Source organism: Magallana gigas, chromosome 10 (assembly GCF_963853765.1).
Source record: "Magallana gigas chromosome 10, xbMagGiga1.1, whole genome shotgun sequence".
Lineage (NCBI taxonomy): Eukaryota > Metazoa > Mollusca > Bivalvia > Ostreida > Ostreidae > Magallana > Magallana gigas.
Window position 1 is genome coordinate 3,267,927 of NC_088862.1, and position 15,083 is coordinate 3,283,009.

The 15,083-nt window shown below is 35.3% G+C and overlaps 1 protein-coding gene and 1 long non-coding RNA gene across 5 annotated transcripts; one reads left to right on the forward strand and one right to left on the reverse strand.

The window, feature by feature from the left end:
- The first annotated feature begins 1,622 nt into the window (after positions 1 to 1,622).
- On the forward strand, positions 1,623 to 13,029 carry LOC105320292 (uncharacterized protein MCAP_0864). 4 transcript variants are annotated; one of them, XM_034453965.2, is made up of 3 exons: positions 1,623 to 1,785; positions 10,686 to 10,749; positions 10,894 to 13,029. In XM_034453965.2, the coding sequence occupies exons 1-3, from the start codon at positions 1,766 to 1,768 to the stop codon at positions 12,577 to 12,579; spliced, it is 1,770 nt and encodes a 589-aa protein (XP_034309856.2). In that variant the 5' UTR covers positions 1,623 to 1,765; the 3' UTR covers positions 12,580 to 13,029. The 4 variants fall into 4 exon arrangements, with proteins under 4 accessions (XP_034309856.2, XP_065929294.1, XP_011416470.3 ...); XM_066073222.1 differs by having other exon boundaries at positions 1,624 to 1,779; XM_011418168.4 differs by lacking the exon at positions 1,623 to 1,785 and adding an exon at positions 4,201 to 4,398.
- A 124-nt stretch (positions 13,030 to 13,153) lies between these two features.
- On the reverse strand, positions 13,154 to 14,827 carry LOC136272141 (uncharacterized). The gene is made up of 3 exons (XR_010710081.1): positions 13,966 to 14,827; positions 13,764 to 13,851; positions 13,154 to 13,551 (listed from the first exon to the last, which is right to left on the reverse strand). It is a non-coding gene; the product is annotated as an uncharacterized lncRNA (long non-coding RNA).
- Between the last annotated feature and the right edge of the window lie 256 nt (positions 14,828 to 15,083).

A 15,083-nucleotide genomic window follows, 5' to 3' on the forward strand; every position in this document is an offset into this window, starting at 1 on the left:
TATATAGCCTTTGATGTCTTAGCTGCCTCTATTTACACTAGGTTTCACCACTTCAAGTTTCAGAAATGATGTAATATGATCAATATGTTTGATCCTCCAAATATTCTTGAACTTGTACTAACTTACGTATTTATCAGGCATCAGGCACGTAACAAGGGGGGGGGGGGGGGGGGGGGCTCCCCTTTTTTTTTCAACCATTTTTTAAAATTTACATTTTAAAAATTGAATTTTCCTGAAGTGTTCCCCTCCCTCACTTTTTGGGGAGTATGTAAAAAATAGAAATGAAACTTTGTGAAATATTTTTTTCTGTTGCTTGTCAAATTTTTTTGGATGAGTCTGCCCCCTTTCAAAAACGATGATACGTGCCTTCTTATACATTTATACATGTATGTTTATAGTTCCATTGTATGTAGAATCAGGGGTATCTCCCCCCCCCCCCCAACAATGGCAAAAAAATATTATTTCTTCGATCCTCTCCCGAAAAAAGATTGCTGGATCCGCGCATGTTGTGTTTTATTTATATGTACAAAATGTACATGTAAGTGTGTTTCTATCGTTGATGTACATCGCTGTCTGTTTCCCATAATGCCTCGCAGTACTGAATTTTACATGCTAGAAATTATTTCATTTTGATTCTGACTAAATTTAGAGTTACGGGTAAAATGATTTCAAAGTATGCCAAATAGAGTTGTATTTAATACTCACATTTGTAACTACATGTAATTGTATTTGTGTAATAAGTAATGCAATATATGTCAAATGCTCAAAAAGTAACTATTAAATTAATAATTTGGAATAATAATTAATAATGAAAACCATAATATATGACACTAGTAATAGTCTCGAACATACCTATAGATCCGAGCAACCAGTTTCGCTCAAACAATCGATCTTCAAAAAGTATTTCTTTTCACACACGATTCGCGGGCAATTGAAGATATATTGACTAAAAATGCTCGAAATTGAATAGTTGTTTATGTCACTTCAAATGATGCGAAGTGTGGACACGACCCTAATATGCTTGCGGGAGAGGGTAGAAATGATTAATACACGGTGCATGCCGACTACATTAGCCTGAAAAGTTTAATATATTTATGCAAGTTATTTAGAACCCTAAGTTGAACACTTTTATAAAACACAAACACGAATAAAAAAAAATGAAACGTGTATTAAAGTTGCTTTTTACCTTGTAAAATGCACAAACAGTTGGATACTGGGTAATGATATTTATTATACTAGGTAACTCTACTAATTTTTTTTACAGTTTATAAGCGTCGGATAAAAGTCTTCCTATCGGGGAACTGGAATCTCGCTGACTCCCTCATTAGTATACTTATTTTACACCAACACAAACGGTAGTTTGTTTTACAAAGTAGATCAAATTACTGGAATACAGAAAATGCGGACATTCTTTGCATGTAGGCATGGAAACTCTCCTTTTCTATTTAGTTCGGATGCTGCAGGGTAAAAGAGGGTGGATAAATGTGCAATTACCGGCTCCGTCCTATGTACTGTATGGAAGGCTATCGATTTCTTTATCTCTGCTGGTCGCTAATACTGAGATCAAATCAACATCTCACCATTACAATTTACATTATTTCAGAAAGTTCGATTTGACAGTGGAACATCAATAATGGGTTTTAATTCCTTTGTCGAACTTCCAAAGCTCCAAAAGAACATTTTATATACGACACATGAAATGTATGCGGGTCTCCCGAAGTCTTGTTACATAGGGGATGAGCGTATATAAAATCAGGACAGGGCCATGACTCGCAGAGGGTACATGTAAGTACACATTCTACTTCTACACTACCTGTCTGGCAAAGACTCCGGAAGTGCAAAACGAACGCATAGATATATGTTGAAGTTACTTTAATTTAACGCGGGGGTACTAGTAGTCAATAATGCGTGGGGTTTTCTGTATGGACCTGAATCAAATGAACGTACTCAGCATGCAGTCGGAAATAGTGTTTAAGATATTAGTTGTAGTAGTCCCTCAGTGATCGAAAAAAGCTTAAGCTGCCAGACGACAAGATGCTGTATGTTCGTGGGTTAAGCTGTGTTAATCTGCATTGAACTAATACATGATGCAACATGTGTGTTAGATAAGCTGTTGATAGCTGCAATACATATTTGCATGTGAGATAATTTCAGCTGGTGAGAGCTGCAACATATGTCTGAGATAAACTGAAGATAATTGCAACATGTGTGAGATAAGCACAACATGTGCGTGAGATAAAATACCGAGAGCTTTAATATGTTTGAGAGATAAGCTGTTGAAAGCTGCAACATGTTTGTGAGATAAATGTTGAGAGCAGCAGCATATGTCTGAGATAAGCTGAGGAGAATGGCAACACGTGTGAGATGAGCACAGCATGTGCGTGAGATAAAATACTGAGAGCTTTATTATGTTTGAGAGATAAGCTGTTCAAAGCTGCAACAAATGTATCAACAAGATTTTAAGAGCTGCAAGAAACGTGTGAGATAAGTTGTTGTGAGCTGCAACATATGTGTGAGATAAGTTGTTGTGAGCTGCAACATATGTATGATATAAGTAGTTTTGAGGTGCAACATATGTATGGGATAAATTGTTGTGAGCTGCAACAAATGTATGAGATAAGTTGTTGTGAACTTTAACATATGTGTGAGATAAGTTGTTGAGAGCTGTAGTATGAGTGTGAGATAATTAAGTTGTTGAGAGCTACAGAATGAGTGTGAGATAAGATGTTGAGAGCTATAATATGAGTGTGAGATAAGTTGTTGAGAGCTGTAGTATGAGTGTGAGATAAGCTGTTGAGACCTACAGTATAAGTGTAAGATAATTAAGTTGTTGAGAGCTACAGTATGAGTGTGAGATAAGTTGTTGAGAGCTACAGTTTGAGTGTGAGATATTTAAGTTGTTGAGAGCTGTAGTATGAGTGTGAGATAAGTTGTTGAGAGCTACAGTATGAGTGTGAGATAAGATGTTGAGAGCTACAGTATGAGTGCGAGATAAGATGTTGAGAGCTGTAGTATGAGTGTGAGATAAGTTGTTGAGGGCTGTATTATGAGTGTGAGATAAGTTGTTGAGGGCTGTATTATGAGTGTGAGATAAGTTGTTGAGAGCTGTAGTATGAGTGTGAGATAAGTTGTTGAGGGCTGTACTATGAGTGTGAGATAAGTTGTTGAGAGATACAGTATGCGTGTGAGATAATTAAGTTGTTGAGAGCTGTAGTATGAGTGTGAGATAAGTTGTTGAGAGCTGTAGTATGAGTGTGAGATAAGTTGGTGAGGGCTGTACTATGAGTGTGAGATAGTTGTTTAGAGCTGAAGTATGAGTGTGAGATAAGCTGTTTTTTCTGATTTCGGTAATCTGTTTAGATGCTGTAACTAGCTTAAGAAATAATTTAAAAGTTAAACTATAAATGTTTATGATAAAAGCTGTAGTTATTTATAATCTGTGTTTATGATACAGTCTTGAGGTGTACAACAGTATTGTTTTGTGTGTAATATAATTAGCACTAACGAGTAAACCTCCCCAGTATTCATTATAAATTTAATAACCTAGGTTTATTTTTATTTGTTTGAAAAGAGAAAGAATGTAGGGTGTTTTAAATAGGCTGCAAATACTCCCTGCAAGATACTTACTAAGTCGATTTAATGTACTTTTCAAACCCTTTTGGCATTTGCAGATTGTATTGACACCATAGTGCGATCTGTAGTGAATTTACTAAACCTACTTGAAAATTTATATATTTAGTTGATTTTCGTTCATCAATTTGGTTTCCGTCGATTTTCGTTGTTTTATGAACATTCAAAACAAAATACAAAAAAAACAACAACAAACTAAATGTGAGCTGGCTTATCTCGATATGCAAGACACAAGAAATGAATGCATCATTTTTTTTTTTATTTTATTGCTATTTTATGGCATGGCCCAGGAGCAACAATACCCGTCCCTGTTTATTGATTTTTAAAATTGGCATTAACTTGTACCATGTACATTGTAAATAGAACTTAAAACAACTGTCACCTTACAAACGTTTTATCTACACAACTTCGACGTAAGGCTTTCGATAAATTGGCATTGATTTAAACAGCGGGGCAGGGAACTGGGATCAAAAGTAGTCATATCAATTTTATTGCCCCCCTAGATACACAAATCCTGGGTTCGTTCAGTGACACATTCAACGGATAGCCAATATGTTATTTGTACTTGTCGGGGGTTTGATAAGAGACTTAATCCGTGGTCCCTGTCCACTGTTGGGGGCTCATTACCGTATCCATTGGTCACTGACGAACCCTGCCCAATCTCTGTAATAATTGGACCTCAAAGACATTTGTATAGCGTTTAAGGCTGAGAATACTGAGGCTTCTGATGGCACATCCGGGCTATCTGCAAACGTTCAGAAGGCTGAGGTACGTTCATGTTGTTTGCATGACATTTTTGCGATATTTTTTTTTATAACAAATATGACTTCTACATGAATGTGGGCAGATTTAAAATTAATCAATTATTTATTGTACAAAAAATTTGTTACTTTCAAATCCACATAGTTTCATAGTATAGATTGAATTTGCACGATATTTTTATAGAAAAGAAAGGGAGGTGGGTGTAGATTTAAAGACAATGTGGGGGGGGGGGGGGGGTATATATTATGAAATGCTAATTTATGATCACATTCTCTTAAATATGAATATTTTATAAAAATTTCAGCGGTATAATGCTTTGAGTAACTAGTATATGATTCAATCCAAAATGAAAAAGTAACAACACCCCGTTAATTACTTTTGACAATAAAGTCGCTCAATACCGATGCCACTGTTAATGGTGAAATATTCATTTTACTTCAACGAGAAATTGTCTACATAATTTTTATATCTTTCATAGATTAAGACGCTGTCCCGAAAATAGCATTTTTGGGGTGTTTTTTTTTTTTATCAAAGTATTTTAAAAATATGAATTAAGAAACCTTTGGTCATTTTTTTAGCTGACAATGTCAGTTAACCATTGAATGCTTATTTTTGAATGTCGTCGGTCACACCAAGGCGGTGCAGACAAACTGAATACCGCACTTCTGCACCTTTTAAAAATCATTCACTGTCAGATAACTTTTTAAATTGTTTATTTTCAGCGGATTAAGTCGATCGATAGTCGAATAATCTTTATGTATGAAACTAAGCACACTTTTTAACAAAATAATGCGAATGTGAACATATCGTTAAGTCAATTAATGATCGATGACTTAAACTTGTGTCAAATGTTTTTGATTTTAGTTGTTTTTACATCAGATCTGAATAACAGTTACACCAAATGCTCTGGATTTTTTTCTCTTTTTTTCTCTGATTTTTTTTTTCGTGAGGTGGGGGGGGGGGGGGGTGGATCTGATTGTTAATTTGTTGACCATCCAGCCTCTTTAATTCACGTGCGCAAGTCAGGAAATGCAGCTCAGGATTCGCCTACATTTTGGTTAATGACGACCCAAATTCGACAATTTTAAGCAAATGCTCATAATTTTAAAAATTTCTGAACAATCATGACAATGAACCTGTTCAGTCTTGAAATGATGATGCTTTTACTTACACAACCCCAAAAATAGATAGCTAAAGATGTTTCCAATTTCAATAACTTCATAAGAAGTAGCCCATTAAGAAAGATTTTTGCGAGTCGGTGATCGATGTGATCGAGCGATAGTCAAGTACACGAGAACTCGTTGAAAGTATGAAACCAACATATAGAATTTTAAACAACCGAAAAAATTGGTCCTTCGCCAGTATGATAGCTGAAAGTCATTTAAACCGCAGATACGTGATTTGCTTTTACCTCTTTATTTATCCTTTTACAAACGTGTACAGATTTAAATAAATCACTGAAATGTTTCAAGAAAAGAGAAACCTTGCTTTTTTTACGATGACGTTAGTAAATTATTTCAATGTTTTAAAAGGGGTGCGTCTCAATGTAGTGCAGACACGTGTCATGTGACGGGTAAATGTCGGCACAGCTGATCTGTGGTCAATGTCAGGTGTCAACTCTTTCGTCACTGTTAAATGTTAGATGTTGCCTTTATCTGTCTGTAGTCAATGTTACAGTAATAAGTCGACGTTATTTGTCAGTGTGTTATGTTAAAAGTTTAAAATCGAAGATTTCTAAACTTAACTTTAACAATGTTGAAGTTAAGTTTAGAAATCTTTGATTTTAAAACTTAAAGTGTAACAAATACTTTAAATGTTGTCGATTCTTTTTGTCTGTGTTTTATGTCAGATATCAGTGTCCTATGGCAAATGATCAAATGTCAACAATCTTTCAGTGTTTTAAGTCGGATTTCAATTCTTTTTGTGATTAATTGATGTCAGATATCAGCTCTATTTGTCTGTGTTTTTTGTCAGATATCGGCTCTATTTGTCTGTATTGGGTCAGATATCGGCTCTATTTGTCTGTGTTTTATGTCAGATATTGTCTCTATTTGTCTGTGTATTATGTCAGGCATTGGCTCTTTTTGTCTGTGTTTGATGTCAGATATCGGCTCTATTTGTCTTTTATATGTCAGATATCGGCCCCATTTGTCTGTTTAATGTCAGATATTGGTTCTTTTTGTCCATGTTTTATGTCAGATATCGGCTCTTTTTGTCTGTTTTATGTCAGATATCAGCTCTATTAGTCTGTGTTTTATGTCAGATATCGGCTCTATTTGTTGGTATTTTATGTCAGATATATGTTTATTAGTCTGTGTTTTATATCAGATATCGGCTCTATTTGTTGATATTTTATGCCAGATATCGGCCCTATTTGTCTGTGTTTTATGTGAGATATTGGCTCTATTTGTCTATGTTTTATGTCAGATATCGTCTCTATTTGTCTGTGTATTATGTCAGGCATTGGCTCTTTTTGTCTGTATTTTATGTCAGATATCGGCTCTATTTGTCTTTTATATGTCAGATATCGGCCCCATTTGTCTGTTTTATGTAAGATATTGGCTCTTTTTGTCCATGTTTTATGTCAGATATCGGCTCTTTTTGTCTGGTTTATGTCAGATATCAGCTTTATTTGTTGGTATTTTATGTCAGATATAAGCCATATTTGTCTGTTTTATGCCAGATATCGCCCCTATTTGTCTGTGTTTTATGTCAGATATCGGCTCTATTTGTCTGTGTTTTATGTCAGATATCGACCCTAGTTTAATGTCAGATATTGGCTATATTTGTGGTTTATGTCAGATATCAGCTCTATTTGTCTGTGTTTTATGTCAGATATCGGCTCTATTTGTCTATGTTTTTTTTGGTCAGATATCGGCTCTTTTTGTCTGTGTTTTATATCAGATATACACTCTGTGATTGATTGATGTCAAATGATGTCATGTGTTAAGAGAGCTCGATAGTCGTGGTCTGTTTTGACCTCCTTTAGAAGAAGAGCTCTTTATAAAAATATAGGGAACTTCTCACATTTAAAAGCTAAAATTTATAGCCGAACAAAACATGTCTAAAAATTTAAGGTATATCTGAGTGGTAATTTTGTTGACCATCCAGCCTCCTCAATATTAAATGTCGATTGAATTTTTTTTAATCTTGTTAATTCATGTACATGGCAGCAAGAGCCTTTCTAGGTAAATTTCTTCATATAAATTAAAACATTATCAGCATTTATTTCGGCAGAATGTCTTTGAGCTCATGTGAAGAGTCTTCAGGTTTTAATATAAATGTTCAACCTCTCTCTTATTTATTACTTATGTAAGTGACGCTCCTTTCGCGGTTTTCAGTTTTCAATATAAATGCCCGACTTCCCTATAAATTGACGCTCATTTCGCTATAGACCTCATATCTGGCATCTAGATATGTTGATTTATCGCTATTTTATGTGAAGAAAGTTGACGTAACTGACATACATTGATTAAATATGTCGGTTATGCTGCCTTCTTTCATCCTGGTATGTATCGCTCGAGCATTATGATCAATAGCTATCTACATGCTGAATGAATGTCTATAGACGACTTAAAAGGAAATTAATTAATTTTTCCATATCCTGCAAGCTTTCAAATGTTAGACTTTATTGATTATTGCCATTAACTGATAGCGTTAAATGTGCAGCTTTTATGGGGTTGCCGACAAAGTGGGGATAAATTTAATAGAACAAGTTAAAGAGACGCTTGCGTACCAAAGGGTACACCAATCCCCGCCTATAAAAGATTTGGCTGTATACATGTATATCTTGGATTAGTTATTGAATTCCATGTGTCAGGTTTCTGTTTCATGTTACCTACTTCTTACGTACGTCGCTTATAACTATGTCAATATTTCTAAAACATCATTATATATCAAAGATCACCTAATAAAAACACAATCAGACGTACTCATATCAGAGACTGAGAAAGGTGAATCATCAATACATAGTTTCGGACATTATTTTCGTACAGGTACATAGACTGATGTAATCTATGTCGTAAAAGTACGCTACATATTTCCAAGATGGCAAGCCAAGCTCTTATTTATAAACAAGTCACCCTTATACAAAATGTAGTGAACAAAAACATGTTGACTAAAAATCCTGAACAATATCTGTGGTTCTGTCTTACTTGTCAAAATATCCGGGTAAACTCCATTCAGTCTTTCAAACCGGTGGAAAATAATATTTTGCAGAAAGTAATTTGTTTTTGTTTGGTACACTTTGTACTTTTGATAATGTGTCCGTGGTTTTCCTTCTTTTCTTTTTTTTAACTAAATTGATCAAAATTGAAAAAGTTACACAACAATAAAAAAAGGCAAACTATTTTAAATGATCTATATGCAAGCGCGTGTTTTTAATCATTTTAAGAACTTTGAATTTGATATAACAAACAAATTCCCGATGGTACTTGCAAGCAATGTGTGTGCGAATTCTTCTCCAATGGCTTGCGCCGATTGCAGTAAGAAAATTGTGAGAATAGGGGGAGGAGAGAGTCGTGTTGACACAATTCACCCCCCAGGGGGGCATCTCAAAGGGAGATAATACTGTAATCACGATGGTTTTCTCTATTTTGAATAGTAGCAAGTCGACATTTCTAAATATTCCCATCATGCCTTAATATATTTTTTTCTTTAAAATCATTCTATTGACTGTGAGCAAATATTGGATGTTCTTTAGGGATTAAATAGCGTTAATAACCTGTTGCTTCATTGTGTACATGAAATTAGTTTTTTTTTAAAAGATAAAAATGTATTGTAATCTATTGGTACGCTGGGAGACTTGCACGAATGTACGGAACTCTTTCTCATTCTCTTGTGAAAAAAATGTTTTCAAGTATAGATAAATGTAGAACGTTCCACATTTTGAATTAAAGAAACGGAGAGTATTGTCCATTTTGAATGATGAATTCACGGATTCTAAAGCTAGATGACATATATTTTTCTCTCGAGCACTTGAAACTCAAAACTAAACAAATTAAGTCTCTTAAGAACATATATAGCTCAAAAGGAAACGATAAAACAGCAATAGAAATTCCGGAGTTATAAAACTTGCATTAGATTTTCACTTCTTTTAAAGGTGGAAAATGATTTGAAAGAGTTGTTTACATTGTGTAATTGATCAGTATTTATGAGGAAGATAATAAATTGTATGGCTCTATCAGCTCAAGAGTAATAGTTTTTGTGATTGCGTCTTAAAAGAGGCCTTTTAGAAATATTTAAATATTGTGCGACTTCTTTTTAATTGGTAAACACATGGAAAAGACAATTATTCGCATGACTTGAGATAAGCAGAAAGGGAAAGATATATCAAAAGCATCACGCTAGAATTCAAATCATGCTTTAACTGAGCTCGAAATATATACACACGCTGAAAAAGAACGGATTTTAGTGACTATAAAATTCTGGCATTTCACCAGTTGTTTGATTTCGCCAGTCAGACAAGATGAGTGTTTTGGGGGAGAAATCCTCGTCTTTAACCAATTCTGGATCTTTACCTAAAATTGTTATTTCAAGGTAACATTTAATTTTCTTCCTCGAATATTTCGATTTGTATATATAGGTAAAGTTAATAAAATATATATTTATACAGCTGTATTTATTACGATTAATATATGTACTTGTGCACTCGCTAAGTTAAACCGGGTTAAATTTTCATGAGTTTTTTTCTGATTAAATTTTACGCTTGCGACTTTCAAAAATTAAAGATTTGATTGTAACACATTAAGATTTATATCGCATTGTTATGTTTTTGTTTGAGATCATATTGCGACAATAAATGCCTGTCGCATGCTTAATAGTTTTGATAAATTAATAGTTTTTTTTTTTAATTTTGATTGACTCAACCATGGATATAATTGGTGAAAATCGATCAAAACACTAGTACAACACATTTTTGATAATTCCCTTTGCATTTAAATGTTGACATATCATATAGAGGTAATGATGTGCACACTCACCGTTTGCTGGTTGATGGCAGTTGGACAAGATATTTGTTTCGATTCGAAAACTTTTTTTTCTATTACATGTAACTTCTATTGCATTTTCAACTAACTAGGACGAAAATCTGTGTTTATCCACACTTTCCATTTTAATTGTTTTTATTGACTTGGCAGTTGCATTGCTTTTGCGTAGATTGCACCGATATCTACCTTTCGACCGAAACTGTTAAATTTCCATGTTAACTTAGATGGTATACACGATTAATATTATTGCTGTGCTTAATGTCTGCATTTAATTAAAATGTAATGGATTTCTCTATTTTGTTACAGAGCCTCCGGAGGTAACCCGTTTGATCCGCATGCTCACAGTCAATATGCAGGAGAAAAACTTCAGGTCGGTCTAACTGTCTATTCATCTGTCAATCTAGCTGTCTGTCTGTCTTTCCATCTGTCAAACAAATAAACTTTTTTCAGAAAATATCATTTTATATTATTTTTAAAGTGATATACATAGGATTTTTTTCTGTCTTTATCACAGGTTCGTTTGGTCACACTTGATGAAAAATATAGGAGCCATTTATTGCACCAACAAATCAAAGCCTTCGAGGAGAAGGTATACACGTCCTCGGACAATTTCAATGTTGACATGATGCTCAAAATGTTTCGAGAACTGGCCAGGAGATGTAAAGGAGCACGCGATATCTACACAATAGGAGGAATTCGACAGGCCATCAACCAGGAAATTCGAAAACTGCGCATGCGCAAAAGAAACAAGCGACTTCCGGTCTCCGAAGATATTGGAAACGAAGCCGACGAGATGATGGAATATTTTAATTGGTTTTTCAAAAATTTGTCTTACTTAAGGGAACTGAGAAACAACTTCGTAAGCCGCATTTTTAACCCCCTGTTCAAATATTTTTATAATGTTTCACACAATGCTCCCGATCGTGAGCGTTCTACTGACTCGGCCATGTCCATGTCAAACTTGAGCGTGGCTTCCCATCGTTCCATCGACAGTGGCATTACGGGTATATCCGGTTGGAGTTCATTTCGCTTCTCGGACACAGAAAGTCAAGCCTCTGGGGATGACGATATCCATGCCGCCAGAAAACACATGATTTCAAAAGCCGCCCTGCAACTGTTAGGTCGAGAATTACGTGACGTCAGGTCACTATATGACACAGCAGAGCTAGAAAAAACTGCCCAAAGACTGGCCTTGGTAAAAGAACAGCTGGATTACCTCATCGACAACGAAGACAACATAAACCACGCTCTTTTCAGCCAAGACAGCGAGCGAGTGGTCAGTCATCTGAAGGTCAAGAATTCCCGGACCTACTTCCTGATGCGGCTTATCCCAGACATTCTGGTCAAGTGCCAGATCTGCGCTTGGTTGGCGAGAAAGTGGCTGGAGATTGACGACAAGAAAACGAAGGACCTTAAAGAGAGGCTGACCAAACTTGTGTCTCTTGAGGATCAGCTGTCTAGGAGGTTAAAAATGCTCTCTGTCGACATCCAGAAACACGAGAAAAAGCTGGAGAAAGAAACTAATGAGTTACAGAAGCTCTTAAAACGCGAAGAAAGGACTAACGAACTCGAAATGACACTGCATGGATACCAGAATAGGGAGAGGGACCTCAAAGAGTACATGCAGAAACTAGAAAACGAAAAGCAGGAACTCACCAATAAGTTAAACAACGCGATAAAAGAAAAGAGGACGGGGGAATATAAATCCCTTCAGACCATGCTAGAGAGAAATAAACTGCAGATCTATGCTATGGAGCGTCAAATGGGTACCCTGAACTTCCACAAGAGTATCGTAGACAATGACATGCAAGTGGAGCTAGAGGTGAAAGCAAACATCATTCATTTCACGAATGACGTACAAGACCAATGTGAGGAACTCGAGAAAATGCTTGAAAATGAGAAAAAGGAGAAAAGGACCATTCAAGCCGCACTTATCCCTATTGCGCATGATACAGAGGAAATTCGGGATCGCCTACGCGAGAAAGCATACCCGGTTGAGGACAACGAAGGTATCGTGGCTCAGTACATAGGCAGTAGTCGGATCCCTCTGTCTACACTGAGTGTCAAGGAAATCAAGCGACGGTTCACGGCCGATAACCCTAACCCCAAACATGTCCCAGTGTTCGAGAGCCCGCGGAAGGTTAATATCTTCAAAACAGAAATTCAACCGTATCCCGAAACCCCTGAGTACGACTGGTAGTAAATCCTAGCTCCTTTTGTAAAAAAATATTTTCATTGTTTGACTGTGATATCAAATTTTTGGCGGAGAGGAGATAACAGCGATCAGTTTTAAGGCCATCTAAAACGAACTCTTTCCAGTCACGTCATTTTTAGACTGCAAAATACAGAGAAAATTCGCGCTATCTGACCCATTCGAACATATGTGCATATATATCGTTCAGAACAGATTAATTTATTGTTTTAATAGTGAATATCTATAATCTTTTAGAATCTCATTTTTCCATGTACGATTCATGTCACCTTATTTGTTTATATCCAAAGCCGCAAGTTTTTATTTATTGGCTTTTCTGGAAAAAGTATATGTATATTTAACGTCAGAAATAAACCATTAAATGTATCTGAATGTTTAGATATACTATAACTGTTGTATCAGATAGTTAATCTTTAATAAAACTGTTAAAACGTTCAAGGTTATCTCTTGTTGTGGTTTCAATGTTCAAGACTGAATCCACTGTCTATCATGTAAAAGCCAATACACTTCGACAAAAGGAGAGTCACCAATTCATTACCTCACAGACAAGACATAGATAGTAAACACAAAACCAAATGTTTAATAAAACCAGAAAAAAACTTTGAACAACCAAAAGTAAATACAGTGTAAATATACTCGCTGGTTGCAATATATGATTGACACTTAAAAATCAAATTATAAATACTAAAATCAATCAAAATTTCTACATGGTTAATTGCAAAACAACATTTCGGAATTTAAAAAAATGATTATTAGATATTTGTGCTATCATAAAAATTAACAAGGTGTTTATCAAAGTCTTTAAAAGTTCGAACATAAAATGACAGTTGCTATGGGATGCTCCTTCTTAGCTTTAAGCTTTTGTTCGGTTACACCCCTTTATCAGCCTGTAGTTTTTGTCGTCTTTTATGGTTCTGTTTGCTCTTCAGGCATTTCGCTTGGATCACCCTCTTGTAAACACTAAAATAAAGCCCTTCTTCAGAGTTAAATGTATTGAATTAAAAATAGAATAATTTTAAGTAATTTCACTCAGCATGTAAATAAAACGAATGATTTTTAAACATCTAATTACCAATGCTGTTGATGTCAATTAGTTTTCATTTCTGAACACAATTCAGCGATGAAAACTTATGTATACAACATATAGGTAATACAAATAAAAATAAATTTACCATGGCGACCCAAACAACGACCCATAACGGAAAAATAATAGTTAACAACAGGTGAACCTTGTAGTTTTCTGTAAACGTTTCGGAATCTCTGAAACAAATGCCAAATAAGAATTAGGTATTCAAGCACATTGTTTATATACAATATTTTGTAATAATTGGCATTGAAAATAATATATGATACGATAACTTTTTATTATCTTACAAATCTCGTCCTTTTCTAATGGCTTTCAAGCGATATTCCAAACATCGCATAGGCTTGAAATAATTCTTTTCCAAATATGATGTATCGTAATACATGATCTTCTTCACTTGGCGTTTTTCCCCTCTCACGATTATTTCGTTCTGAATGGCCAGTGACTTTTCAACTTCTTCCATTTTGAAAAATCTATTGGTGAGATTTCCACACTTTTGTGCATTTGCAAATATGCATTTGTTGTTAAACAAACTGGGACGCAGAACATCACAGAGAATTAAAATTTCATCACATTGTTTTACAGTTAATGCGCGGTGATTTTTGTATTCAAGTAGACACTCAATATTTGAAATTGACTGTTCGTTTAAAATTTCCATACACAATGTGTAAAAATCGCCAAACACGCAATTAAATACAGTCAAGATAAAACATTAGTTTAGCACGTGGATCCTCGTCAATGGTGGCTCTTGTTGTTGTATCTTTTTCTGTTGCGGTTGTATGTATTGCCACCACATTCCCACCGCTAGCCGCCGCAGCGGTGCTCCTGGTGCCCGACCCACCGGGAACAGCTATAGCAGTACTTGTTGTGGCGGCCACATCTGTTTTGTTAGCAGCTGCTGAGTGGCTTTGTTGCACACTTCCTCCACCTTGAAAAGGAGCCACAATGGAAGATACCGTAGTCACTGGCTGGTGGGAGTCAGACATTTTAGGATTGAGAGTTAATAAACGCTCAGAACGGTTTCAGAAGAATAAAAACGGAAACTTAACAGCTAATCAGGAAAGCGGAAGACTTCTGTTCCAAGAAAGCACTTAATTGCACCTACTAACATATTGTTGGTAAAAGATTTAAAAGGACACGGTCACAGAATAGCTATTAATAAATTATCCAATAATATTTACATGTACATCGTCTTTAAAAAACAGCAGCTACTTTTTCTATCTTAGGGAAGAAAGTTTTGCAAAACCTATTATTTTTATGTTGATGTTAATAGGGACTATTTTCGCCAATGTTAAAATTGTGCCCTTGACTGATTTGAGGAAACCTAAGGTGCTTCACCGTAGATTCTGGCATTTGGTTACCTTGATTTCTATTATATAAACTACATTGTATGAGGGGTCGTCGAAGA